Genomic DNA, 13,170 nt, shown 5'->3' on the forward strand with positions numbered 1-13,170 from the left:
AAACAGTTTTCACAAATTGGACAGCGGAACATATTGGGTGAGCTCAGTAAAGGTTTAATATTCAGTGCGGCTCGCAGTCTAGGGAATGAGCACCGTTGCGTCAGGAATCTTAGTTTCGTGAGGCAAGGTAAAGAGCCCAGCCTGTTTTGATACTGTATACTGTTGTAAGTGCTGTATCTCTACGATCTTTTAGATCCACAGCAAGGAAAGGAGGCAGGCCTCTCGCTTTTTGCTGTTCCGGTTGGGCGGTTGTTTTTGTTACCCTTACACTTACCACACACAAAAGACCACGCGTAGGCGCACACACAGCGATTGTAGGAGGTGAGCTGGGTCCCTTCCATCACATCCGTGTAAATCCGAGCAAGGGGGTGTCTAATCGACTACTTTCGCATCTTGCAGCCTTTCGTTTGACTTCGACTCCCTCCTTTAGTCCTTAATCATCCTTGCGGACATTCCCTTTCCTTAATTCGAAGCGATTTGGGGTCTACAGGACTCTTCCTACGCCGTGTCCAGGCCGACCACTCGTTATTCATCTATATCTCACTGCTCTGTCGCTTGCTGCATAGGTCACAATCATTATCTGCTTTAGAGTAGAAGCTGGACTTCTCACGTAACATCCCATAAAAATCCTCTTTTTTCTCAAAACAAACGACACTGCTGAGCAGACGTTGTTCGTTGGAAAGCCCAGTGAAGCTTTTGAAGGAAGAGGACCAAGAAGTCATTGAAGACAGAATCCGCTTGTCGTGCACATCGCATAATGAGCAACTCATTTCTTCAACATGTGCCCAGGTCGGAATTTACAGAAGTAGTTAAACAGGTGGGCCCATATGTTCGTATTCACCATAGTTATCTCCTAATTTCTGTATTCAGCAGTCTGCTACACCGTCTTCGCTGTTCTATACCAACTCTCACTTCTCTTGGATTCCTCAGCGTGCCGCTCCACAACCTCCTGTCATTACTGACTTGTCCTTGCCCCCTAGCACATCTCCTCCTCCAGGGGGAAGCTCAGAACCCATTACTTCTCCACAGTGCTCAGTTGAAAATTCACCGGCCTCGGCATGCCTTTGCACTCCTCCCCAGCCTGACGCTAGTCGAAGAAGCATACGATTTTCACTCCATACTTCACCGTGCACGAGTCAAGAACAATACTCCTTATCGACTGGCGACGAAGCAGATGCAGACGATGGGAAGGAAAGTGGTAAACATGGCCCGTTTACAGACCCAGGAATGTTCCAGGTCTCACAATATCCATTGGCGCCAACATCGAAGGCTACTTCGTGTGACTCGAAGGAAGGTTTCCTTCCCAGAATATCCCCAGACGAAGCTGTAGACCACTTCGCACCAGTAATACAACCCTCTCAAGCTCCCCCTCGCCCTCCTAGGAGAAGGTTACCTCTCGAGTCCCAATCAACCCTTCTGGTCACTCAAGCTCATCTTTCGGCGTCCCCCACCCCGTCCCCTAGTATCCATCCATCAGACCTCTTACTACCCCAGGCTGTTCGTAGAAGAAGTCTTTCACCAAACTCAATTTTAACCATAACCCCTTCGACCTGTACCTCAAAATCTCCACCCAACGATGAGACTGTCCAAAGCGTGATCGGCGGGGATGCCAACAAAACATTAGCTTCTTCTATTGAAGCTGGGTGTTCAAGTATGGGTATGGATCAAAAGAAGAGACATTCTGTTCAACGAAGACTGGGCGCTCTGCGCGATTTGGTATGCGACCTCGATTTCAACCAGTCTTGGAGCACTTCGCATACTCCATCGGAAGCCAATGAGCTACCTTTGACTTCAGCTTCCGAATGTAACTCTATCGTTGACTTCTCTATAGCCTCTCGCCCATGGTCAAAATCTGAAATGAACGTCTCCCTCATCTCCAAACCACTTCCTACGCGCACCCGTTTTGCAAGAGCAGATCGGCCAAAGGGTATTGTCGAGCCGGATCTCGACTTATCCAACATTCCATGTCTGATATCGGATCATCTCGTTGTTCCTCACGACGCAGATGCAACCCTTATCGACCCTGAAGTTTGCCGGATCCAACCCCAGAAACTTTCCAAGCCCATTAGTCAAAGTTCGAATAGGACAGACCAGTCGAGATTGTTTTCGGCTACGCCAGACCCCCCTCGTCCAGCGTTGAGAGCTAGAAAAGAGGTTTTTAGCGTAGCCTGGTCAGGCTATGGTCGATGCTTGGAACCCTCTTCACCTATCACCTCTACTGCTCCAGCGGCAGGCAAGACATGGCGTTATACCCTACCTTCAGAAGCCATTTATCATCAAGTGGTGAATGAGATGGGAAATGATGAAGTGAAAAGGCAGGAGATTATTTGGGAAATGTGTGAGACAGAACAAGGGTTTGTGGACTCTATGAAGATGGTAATGAAGTTGTTCGCTTCGCCATTGAAGACGCCACATGGGAAATGGATCGACGGGATACCCGATCAAATTTGCAGCCTTTTCGACTCTCTTCAATCGATCGTCAACGTGCACGCATCTCTCGTCAAGTCTCAGCAATCACTCAAGCACAACCATATCATTGATATTTTTACCTTTATTGGTGTATTCAGAGCTTGGGTAGATCAGCTGAGTATTCATGAGTCTTTCCTCCTAAAGTTTGAAAGTGTCACCCGTTTGATTGACGAGAATGTGAAAGACCCACTGAGCGTCTTTGGGGAGTTTGTAAGAATGCAAATGAAGGCAGGGGTATTGGGGTCAATGAGCTTGCCAAGCATGCTGTTGAAACCTGTGCAAAGGCTGACGAAGTATCCCTTGTTTCTAAAAGTATATAATATGTTCTGGATACACGGGGTTTTGCTAACTGTATCTTAGGGTTTATTGGACGCCACCCCTAGCAGCCACCCTGCTCAATCTTGTGCTCTTTCATTACTCACCAAGACCGAGTCCATGATCTCATCTGTCCAAGCAGCCAAAGTTCGCGAAGAGGATTATCAATCCCTACAAGTCCTCGAATCTCGAATACTGGGATTACCTGAAGGGTTCGTACTAGCAATGAAAGGGCGGAAGCTTTTGGGCCACGGTCGCGTTGCCAGTGCTGTTTTTGGCAAAGATGGTCCTCCTCCTAATGATGCCGGTATTATCCATAGCAGAGCACGTGCGGGCAGTGTGCACTCTCTTCGATCCACTCGGACTTCAGGCTATTCCACAATCTCATCCTCGACTCTATCAACCTCTGGTCTTTTCACTTCTTTTGATTTTTCTGCCTCTCAAGCAGGTTCCTCCAGGACTTCCGCTTTTTCAGTTTCTTCTTTTGGGTCTTCCTTTCACTCTCCTTCGAGATCCAACTCCATCTCTACCTGTCAGCCCTCACATCCGTCTCAAACTCTCTCTCGCCCTCCTTCCGTCCCATCAATGTTTTCCATACCTAGACCTAGTTCATCAGCTTCTATGAGAAGTAGTAAGATTCGTAAGAAGGAAGATGTGTCGATCATGCTGGTTTTTGACGATATCGTCGTTCTCGGTCAGATGGAGAAGGGTGTTGCTGTCTACGGTAAAAGAAGAGACAAGAGGTTGAGGGTGATTGAGGGAGGCGTGGGGAGGGTGCTGGAAGTCAAGAACCTCACAGGTTGGGGTGGTAAGTTTAACTGAATCCTTGGCATTGCGAAGGAAATTGACCTCCATCATAGGCTATGACGATCTTCTCTGTCTTACCTTGGATCCCGTCTATTCGGATGACGCCCATAGTCCTATTACGCACTTCTTAACTACGCCTGGTACACAGAAGATTACCTCGAGTTCTTTTTTACGCTCTAAATCTGCACCATTACAAGTCGATTTGAATACGCCCACTATCGTAACTTTCAACGGATTCCTGGAAATTCTTTGCCAAGGTTTGGAGGTCGGTGTAGCTGTTGACGCGCCCGCAGACGGCGAGGAAGAGGAGGTGTTGGAAGTGTGATTTGAATGCTGGACATTTACGATCGTTCATCAGGTAAAAAGTTATCAGAGATTAATCGATACTACCCCTCTGTATGCATCTTGTTAATTACTATGTCAGACGCAGGAGGGCCTGATAAACCCACGACAAAAGGCCACCAGCGAGCGAAGACGGCGGGAACCAAACAAATAAAAAACAATGCGTGTCCGGGTGGGGCGTCCGGGAAGTCCCGTTAAAATTCGGAGCTCGACGCTTTTTCCATCAGTCGTTCGATTTTGTTGTCTTCGGCCGCGCTTCTTTAGCCCTACATTTCTTGATCTTCTTTGGCTTTTACTTCTTCTCCTGTTCTCTCATTTGCATACACGACTGCCCAGCTCATTTGCGAGCATTCCACTCTCCAGCTCCCACAGCAACAGTCTCAAAATGTTGAGCGCGATAGACATTGTGATCATTACGCTCACAATCGCGCTCCCCCTCCTCTTCTTCTTCCGCGAGTCGCTCCCTTTCATCGGGGGAAAAACTCGAGCCGCCGCTCCTCATGCAGCCATAGCAAACAAGGCTAGTGTCGACGAGGGAGACCCTAGTGACTTTGTTGGAAAGATGACAAGAGCTGTACGTGTCTCTGGGATGCAGATTGAATGTCAGTAGTTAAGCTAACGACGCGATGTAGAACAAGCGCTGTGTCATTTTCTATGGTTCTCAAACTGGTACTGCTGAAGAATACGCTATCCGTCTCGCCAAGGAAGCCAAATCCCGTTATGGTCTTTCGTCCCTTGTCTGCGATCCTGAAGAGTACGACATGAACATGCTTGACCAGGTTCCTGAGGACGCCTGTGTCATCTTTGTTATGGCGACGTACGGCGAAGGTGAACCCACAGACAATGCCAATGCCATGATGGAACTTCTTCAAGAACCCGAACCCGAATTCTCCCAGGGCGGCAGCACCCTTGAAAACCTGAACTACGTCATCTTTGGTCTCGGAAACAGGACGTACGAGTTTTACAATGAAGTTGCCAAAAAGCTGGACAAAAGGTTGACCGAGCTCGGCGCAAAGAGAATTGGAGAGCGCGGCGAAGGTGATGATGACAAGAGCATGGAGGAGGACTATTTGGCTTGGAAAGACCCAATGTGGACGGCCTTTGCTGAGAGAATGGGTGTGGAGGAAGGCGGCGCTGGTGATGTTCCCGACTTCGTGGTCAAGGAATTGCATGATCACAGCCCAGAAAAAGTTTATCACGGCGAACTATCTTCTCGAGCACTTCTTGCCTCGGCTAGCGGGACCAACACACCTGTTGGAGCGTACGGCGTAAAAAATCCTTACCCTGCCCCTGTTCTCTCGTCCAAAGAGCTATTCTCTGTTGGCGGCGACAGGAACTGCATTCACATCGAGTTTGATATTACTGGCACTGGTATGACCTATCAACATGGTGACCATGTTGGTATCTGGCCTTCCAACTCTGACGTTGAAGTTGACCGTATGTTGGCTGTCCTTGGTCTTGCCGCATCTGGCCGTCGTCAGGCTATTGTTGATATTGAGTCCCTCGACCCCGCCCTCGCCAAGGTGCCTTTTCCTACTCCTGCTACTTACGATGCTATTTTCCGTCACTACCTCGACATCTCTGCTGTTGCTTCCCGTCAAACCATCGCGTTTCTCGCTCGATACGCTCCTTCCGAGGCAGCTCGTGAGAAGCTCACTAGATGGGGTACTGACAAGGAGGCATACGCCAATGAGATAGACGGTCCGGCTCTCAAACTTGCCGAAGTTCTCCAGTCTGCCTCCAGCGACTCTGTTGAACCCCCTTTCGAGTCACAAACCGTTTGGCCTATCCCCTTTGATCGCATTGTGTCTTCAGTCCCTCGTCTTCAGCCTCGCTACTACTCGATCTCTTCTTCTTCAAAACTTCACCCTAATGCCATCCACGTTACCGCGGTTGTACTCAAGTACCAGCCTACAGTTAGCCCGCCTCACCACCACGAGCCTCGATGGGTGTTTGGCTTGTCTACCAACTTCATTCTCAATGTTAAGATGGCTCACTCTGGCGAGAACACCCCAGTTGAGGGCGATGTCTCTCATGTCTCCATGAAGAAGGTGCCATCGTACAAGCTTTCTGGTCCCCGAGGTCATTATGTAAAGGAAAATGTTTACAAAGTGCCCATTCACGTGAGGCGAAGCACCTTTAGGCTCCCTACTTCTCCCAAGGTGCCAATCATCATGATTGGTCCCGGTACTGTGAGTTATTAACTATGCAAAAGTGATTTGCGGTTGACGAAATGTCCGTAGGGTGTTGCTCCGTTCCGCGGCTTTGTACAAGAACGCATTGCTCTCGCTCGAAAGGCGATTGACAAAAACGGTCCCGACGCTCTCAAGGATTGGGCCCCAATGTACCTTTTCTACGGGTGTCGCCGAGCCGACGAGGATTTCCTGTATCGCGAAGAGTGGCCTAAGTATGAGCAAGAACTGAAGGGTGTTTTCAGGATGAAAGTGGCGTTTTCAAGAGAGATGAAGAAGCCCGATGGGGGTAAGTGTGATTGCGCCTTGCTTGATATAGGTCGCATCACTCACAATGTTAATATAGGCAAGGTATACGTGCAAGATCTTATCCACGACCTTGCTTCCGAGCTCGCTCCGCTTATTTTGGAGAAGCGTGCTTACATCTACATCTGCGGTGACGCAAAGACCATGTCCAAAGCTGTGGAAGAAAGACTGATGGAGATGTTGGGTGCGGCGAAGGGTGGCAGTGCGGCCGTGGAAGGTGCCAAAGAGTTAAAGATGCTGAAGGAGAGGAACGTAAGTGACTTATCTTCTTGGTTATGTAAGATCATTACTGATGAGACGGTGCTGTGTAGAGGTTGATGAGCGATGTCTGGAGTTAGATGACATTTGTATGAAAATTGAAATCAGTTTATTCACGTCTATTCATGTCCATATTATTATTAGGGGGTTTAGATGGAGACATCAGCGGATGGAATGGAGATTCATCACTTATAGATTGGTCTTTAAAAACATGCATTACGTGCATGCTCCCGTTCTCACATCATTGGCTTACACCGTTTGAATATTGTCCACCCAAACATTATGACATACATACCTTCCAGATCAGAACAGTTCATAAGCCCTTCGTCGGCGTTGCTTCGGCCTCCCTAATGGAGCGTCTCCACTTAAGATCCTCTATGTGACCATTATCTTGGCCGTCACAGAGCTCCTCACATTCGCGCCTTTCCTCAACTCTGCTCTCCAATGGAACTTCATGATGTACTCCCTCCTTGTCGGGCTGAGCTGTCACAGCTCTCGGAATACACCAGAAAGATCGATTGGGATGGCTGGCGCGTACGACAAACATCCATAGAAGGAGGGAGGCACACATGAAAGCAATGATCAGTGGCTGAAGGATCCAGACGCCGTGCTACAAAGCACACAGGTAAGTCCTGTAGACGCATCGTATCAATGGGGAAACTTACTTTTTCCGATATGGCACCTGTAATACTATGGTCTCCAAGGATCAACTTTTGTTCCTCATAAGCAGATAGATCACTCACAATGGCATGATAGCACTCCCCGCTTGACCCAAACTGGCGATCCAGCCAATAGTTCCACCTTGCAGCTCTCCAGGTAGGACTTCTACCACTACATTCATGACCAAAGGATACATAGGGCCGAGTAAGACACCAATAAAGGAGAAGCAAATCGCGTTGCCCACGATAGAGTGGGTGACCCAAATGACGATGGAAAGGACAATCGAGAGCACAGTGCTATGCACTTGTCAGCGCGTAATATTTCAAATTCGACAGGAAACCATTCACTATAGCCATATCGAGATGTGAGGGCCCAGCCAGTTGGAAACGGGTATAAGGGCGACACGGCCTAGCGTTAAGCCTTGAAGCACGAAAATGAGTCACTAATAGAATCACAGACGGGTGTTGCAGCTTACCTCCAAAGTACCCTGCTGACACATAGCCAGCGTTATCATCACCTCCTCTTTCGTCTATGAGGAAAGATGTCTGTGTGGAGATCAACGCCGATTTTATTTTGATAGAAATCATAGGATGAACTTACAGCCCATCCTCCGATGGTGACTTCTACTCCAACCTATATTTGAGGTCTTAGTACATGATCAAAATGATCCGATTTTAGCCAAGCGAACTTACATATATCACCATGTAGAACGCCATACAATGCACCACCGGTGTCTTCATGATTCGCTTCATCTTACTGCCACTATTCTGTTTCGGCTTCTTTTCGCTGAGCTGCCCCTCCGAGTTCACAGCCGCAGGCACATCAGAGCTAGCTGGGCTCTTCTGGTCCGTCTCTTCCCTTTTACCAACAACCTGATCATCTGTTCGCAAACGAAAAACAGAAATCAGAAAAATCATGGTCACAATCGCCAAACCTAAAGACACGGCAAAATAGAGATAGACTCGTTGTTGTACGTGCTGCACAAAAGCGGTGGAGACGAATGGCGAAACTGTCGCGCCGAAACCGTACCAAGCGTGCATCAAGAACATTTTAGTCGACGCGTTAGGTAGTCGCGAGGTTAGAGAGTTGACTTGGGCATCCTAGAAGCTCTACTTAGTATGCCGGTCTCATTATATGCGACACCAACTCACTTGCAGACCTAAACCAAAGCCATTGAATATGTACGCGATTAGGAACAATGGGTAGGGACAACCCCAGCAAATGAGCGCATATGCTACCGCTTGCATGGATGCCCCAAAAGGAGCAGCTATACCGAAACCAAACCTATCCGTGATGAGGACGTTGGTAAGTCCAGCAATCATGAATCCTACAAAGTTCATGATCCAGATTATAGAAACTGAGGAGAGTCAAACAGAGCCCTTGACTGTTTTATGGTTTGAAGCACTTACTGACAAGATAGTCAACCTAAATGTTATATCAGCAAATGCAGGGGTAAACTCGAAAGACATGACCAACATTATAGTAGAGCTGAAGAGATGGAAGAAGAGGTCCTTGACTCGCATCATTCCATCCGGCAAGAAACATGACAAGGAACAAAACGCATCTGTACGGAAAGTCTTAATCAGCCTTTCAGAGAATTCCAAGCAAGTACACTTACAGCATGGTAATAGCCATTCGCTTACTTGGGAGAGGCATTTCCTTCTTCTGCCGCTTGAACACATACTGGCTTTTATGATGCGTTTCTTGTGAATGGCGGGAGGGGGTATACTCTAAAGTTCCCTCCATATCCATTGGAATAGCAATGGGTTGGTTAGACATAGTGGTTGGACACTGCTGATAGTAGTAATAAAGTTGAGTTGACCGCGATGACTGGACCGCAAGCTGAGTGAAGCCAAGGGCTGATTGACACAAATGATTCCCAGGCTAGGGCTTTCGGACCATTCGATGTTACACTAGGGACTGAACGACAGCTGCCCGATTGACTTTTTTCCCAGCTGGTAAGGGCTGTCGTTCCGTCGAGAGGGTTGGGTGGAAAGGGCGAGTTGCCAGGTGGTCCTCGCTGAGTGCTTAGAGATAATCGATGGGCAAGATGGAGATTATTAAAAGAACAAGTTGCAGCTCACGGCATATCAATATATCCTAGATGGTAGAGTGAAATGGAGACCACTTTTTAGTAAGCACCTGCAGCCAGTGCACCTTAACTCCGCTTGATAGTCGGGTCTCGCGACAATAATATCCTCCGCTGTGGTGCCAAGAGCATCCATTTAAACGCGTTAGACGCGAGTTACGTAACAGGGGTTATTAACCGGATTTTTTTTCTTTCGACGGGTCAACAGAAGAAGAAGATAGAAGAAGACAAGAAGATAGGAGGAGTGAGAAGAGACGAAGACGGAATACGCCGTCCACCATCATTTGGTCGTCAGTCATGATAATAACAAGAATAACTGTCTGTTATACATATGTCTCTACTATAATCAGACATCATTTGATATGCTTGTCAGTCCGCTAGCAAGACGACATTCGTAATAGAGACTTTAGCTATCTCAGTACGACTTCTGAATCCAATGTTCTCCCGTCACTGATTTCTCCAGGCCTCACAAACTGTTGTTTAACCATCGAAATTTCGGTATATCCATGATTTTCATGATGGTGATTCAATTATTTGACTTCAGAAAGGAGTCCATTGGCGCTATAATGAGCCTCCAACAGCGCTCAACCCCCCCTAGAGGGGCAATCCATGCCAGCTCATCGAATCGGGATCTTTGTCTGCTTTATCTGACCGTAACAGGTCAAGCACTTGCATTAACTGTGCCAAGATGGCAACGAAATCCAGTGAGATATTCTGACCGTCCGAGATCCTATGGACTTCCTGGAAAGGGCTGGTGTACAGGTACGTCACCTCTTACTTTCCCCTATGAACGCCCGCCGCTCGAGAATGGAAAGTTGGAACTTGCCATTACGCACGGATCTTTTGTCACGGGCTATCATTCCCCTCCTTTCGCGACTGATCTTGTTCGGGCGAATTGCGAATAGTACACACTAAAAAGTTAGCCAGGTCGGGGGTAACGCCGCTGATGGTCGCTTAAGAAGGGGACAAGTTGCAAGAGACTTACCCCATGCACTTACAACTATATAATCCCCGTCCCTTCCTTCCCTAGTTTCCCCACCAAATTTGCCACCCTTTCTCCCTTTTCCTCCTCACAGCTCACAGCTCCCGGGCTACAAACCGGCTAGAACTGTCCATATAACACTGTAGTAAATCACCAAAATCACCCCTAATAGTGTCAGCAACCTCTCGATGATCCCCCAAGGTTTCTCTTTCAGTCATTCTGTGGACTCTGCTTATCGTTCATATTACGATCACCGCCCTGCCAGTTATCAGGCACGTCTTCCTCCCTTGAAGTACAGCACTCCACACGAATTGCGAGGAGCTCCTCGTCGCCATCGAGATGGTGAGCCGGCTTCGCTGACCTCAGAAATGGGCGCTTGCGTACGTCCTATCTACCCTGCCGACTATACAGAGTCGTGCTACATGGAAGCATTGCAAGAGGAGATCAGCGGTGTGTTGGATAGGATGGAAAGCCTACACAAAATTGAAGGAGTCGCTGCCTTGTCTTATCTCGTGAGCAGCTTGTTTGTCCAAAAATCGTCTAGTGGCTAATCGAAGACGAGCAGCCCCCTACTCCTGTAGATTTTCCGCATTCAACTTCCAGAGAGTCGAATTCGATTATTAGGTGCCCGGAGCCTATTATCCATCTTTCCACACCGTTTACTCCATTGCCAAACATTTGCTTTGCCACTCCTTCATCTCTGGAGGCAAAGGCCATTATTCAAGAAAGGCGCCCATTTCCTGACGAGTTTCACTCGTACTTGAGTGAAATATTTTTTGAATCAAATGTTACTGGTTTAGATCTCGAGGGCGAAGGGGAAGATGGTGTGGAAACGACACTGCGGATGCCGTCAGGCAATAACGGCAAGCAGGAACATCTTTTTTCGGGTCATACATCCCTCCTCGCTCAAGGGATTTTCAACGACACGGTCATCCCTTCATCTTCATCTCAAGAGATGATGCCTCAGATCATTCGTCGTCATTCACTCGCTACCATGGATGCCACTGTTTACGAGCAATCTTCAAGCGGCGCTTCCAATCCTTTCTCAAGATCATACGATACTCAAGGCGACCCTTTTGCTCCATCATATGTGCTTGCTCGAGAGCGTGCCAAATTATACAAGCACGCTAGTATTTCTAGTGCCAGACGTACGTCTGAGCCTCTTGTGCGAGCAAGTTGCAAGCTAGAAGACATCAAACCCAAGTCAAAGCCCGTCAAGGAAACGACTCTCGAACCATCTTTGCCTGTGAAGGCCAAAGAAGGATATCGCTCATTAACGGCTTCACTTGGCGTTACTTCTTTTGACGAGATGAAATCTAATAATTCTCCAAGTATCGACAGCGAAAGAAAGCATTTTCTATCCTCCAATGTCTACAAACTGTAAGATTTACTGCTCGATCCTGAAAAGGTTTGGTTGCTGACGGACTACCAACAGGAATCCCGTGACGCAGTCTCTTGGAAGAGGAAAGGCTTTACCTTTGCTTACTCCTCGTCGTCCTGTGCCAGACAAGGTCCAGCTACCCACTCCTACTACCACTCCCAAAATAAGCCTCAAGTTGGGCAAGCGCGCAGGTCACGTCAAGTCTACTCCCAAGACTGCCGGTGTCTCAGAAGGAAAAGCGATGGAACGTGATGCCAAGGCTCTTTACCCTGTGAGTCGATCTCTGGATATATTTCTCTCAAGATCCGCTGATTATGGAGGCAGACACCTCCTTCTTGTCCTGCATCACCTTTTTCCATGTCTGGCGCTTCCCGCTTGAAGAAAGCTTCAATTTCTGCGCCCACACCGACCCCTCTTTTTGAGTCCCCAACTATCAACAAAGGCAAGAAGCGCAAGAGACGGTTATCTTCGAAGTTGAAAGCAATGGAAATTGGCGAAGACGAATCTGATGGGAATTTTGCCAGTCACAAGTCAAAGAAGCTGAGAACACTGAAGAACACGAGGCATTCGGAAGATGTCGAGGTTTTCAAGTATACCAAGGAAGAGGTGAGCCGCCAAGGCATGAAATTTCCCTGCTTTATAGGCCTAATGATTTTTTTTGCTCAGGACAACATAATTCTCAGCCACTGGGACGGGTGTCCTCCTCTTCCAGCCAATATTCTTTCCACGATTCAGAAGGATTTGGTCAGCAGAGGATTTGTGGCTCGTTCATTGCCTGCTTTGAAATTCCGGTATGTGTATCCCCGAGAGAAGAGTCAGAAGCAATGCTAATATAGGTGATACAGTGTATATAATAGTCTTCGGGAACAATTCGAGGAAAAACGACTTCAAATGGATCGCAAGCGCACCAAACAGGAGTCGAGGCGATCAAGAGAGAGCAGAAACTCGAGCCGACCATGAAAAATGTACCGACCGTTCCGCCAAAGACACTCAAAACTGTAAAAAAAAGGGGAAAACACCCATGTTTATGTAGCAGTAGTATACCGAGAATTGATTAACGACACCAACAACGAATCATGAGCCCGACCAACAATCACGAGCCGAACGAAGGTCTTTGTACGGTTTATCATGTAAGAGATCACAGCACATTTCGCATCATCATGTCTTTAGTATCATTCATTCATTCATAAAGGGCTGAAGTTGGAGGTTTATCTATGCTATTTTAATTGCAAAATTTGATACACATGCGTTTTTATATTGACTGATTGATTGCATGCATTCGTGTAAATAACGAACAACAGCCACGTGAGCCGATTTGAATCCAAGTCCCCCAAGCCAAATCCTGAGGAGCTGTTAATAGTCACGTGAT

General features: G+C 47.7%; 4 protein-coding genes across 4 annotated transcripts; 3 read left to right on the forward strand and 1 right to left on the reverse strand.

Moving 5' to 3' along the window:
- Positions 1-1,857: 1,857 nt before the first annotated feature.
- On the forward strand, positions 1,858-3,916 carry CNBD4980 (hypothetical protein; the record flags this gene model as incomplete). Its single annotated transcript, XM_770676.1, has 3 exons — positions 1,858-2,781; positions 2,830-3,592; positions 3,645-3,916. The coding sequence occupies 3 exons, from the start codon at positions 1,858-1,860 to the stop codon at positions 3,914-3,916; spliced, it is 1,959 nt and encodes a 652-aa protein (XP_775769.1).
- Positions 3,917-4,318: 402 nt separating this feature from the next.
- On the forward strand, positions 4,319-6,769 carry CNBD4990 (hypothetical protein; the record flags this gene model as incomplete). The annotated part of the gene is made up of 5 exons (XM_770677.1): positions 4,319-4,507; positions 4,566-6,125; positions 6,177-6,414; positions 6,472-6,683; positions 6,743-6,769. The coding sequence occupies 5 exons, from the start codon at positions 4,319-4,321 to the stop codon at positions 6,767-6,769; spliced, it is 2,226 nt and encodes a 741-aa protein (XP_775770.1).
- A 233-nt stretch (positions 6,770-7,002) lies between these two features.
- Positions 7,003-9,128, reverse strand: CNBD5000 (hypothetical protein; the record flags this gene model as incomplete). The annotated part of the gene is made up of 11 exons (XM_770678.1): positions 7,003-7,299; positions 7,355-7,379; positions 7,433-7,645; positions 7,697-7,769; positions 7,825-7,894; positions 7,950-7,982; positions 8,042-8,449; positions 8,501-8,706; positions 8,759-8,774; positions 8,826-8,913; positions 8,968-9,128. 11 exons carry the CDS (start codon positions 9,126-9,128, stop codon positions 7,003-7,005), a joined length of 1,590 nt encoding a protein of 529 aa, XP_775771.1.
- Positions 9,129-11,264: 2,136 nt separating this feature from the next.
- CNBD5010 (hypothetical protein) lies at positions 11,265-12,637 on the forward strand (the record flags this gene model as incomplete). Its single annotated transcript, XM_770679.1, has 4 exons — positions 11,265-11,800; positions 11,856-12,072; positions 12,126-12,407; positions 12,485-12,637. 4 exons carry the CDS (start codon positions 11,265-11,267, stop codon positions 12,635-12,637), a joined length of 1,188 nt encoding a protein of 395 aa, XP_775772.1.
- Positions 12,638-13,170: the final 533 nt, after the last annotated feature.

Source organism: Cryptococcus neoformans, chromosome 4 (assembly GCF_000149385.1).
Source record: "Cryptococcus neoformans var. neoformans B-3501A chromosome 4, whole genome shotgun sequence".
Classification (NCBI taxonomy): domain Eukaryota; kingdom Fungi; phylum Basidiomycota; class Tremellomycetes; order Tremellales; family Cryptococcaceae; genus Cryptococcus; species Cryptococcus deneoformans.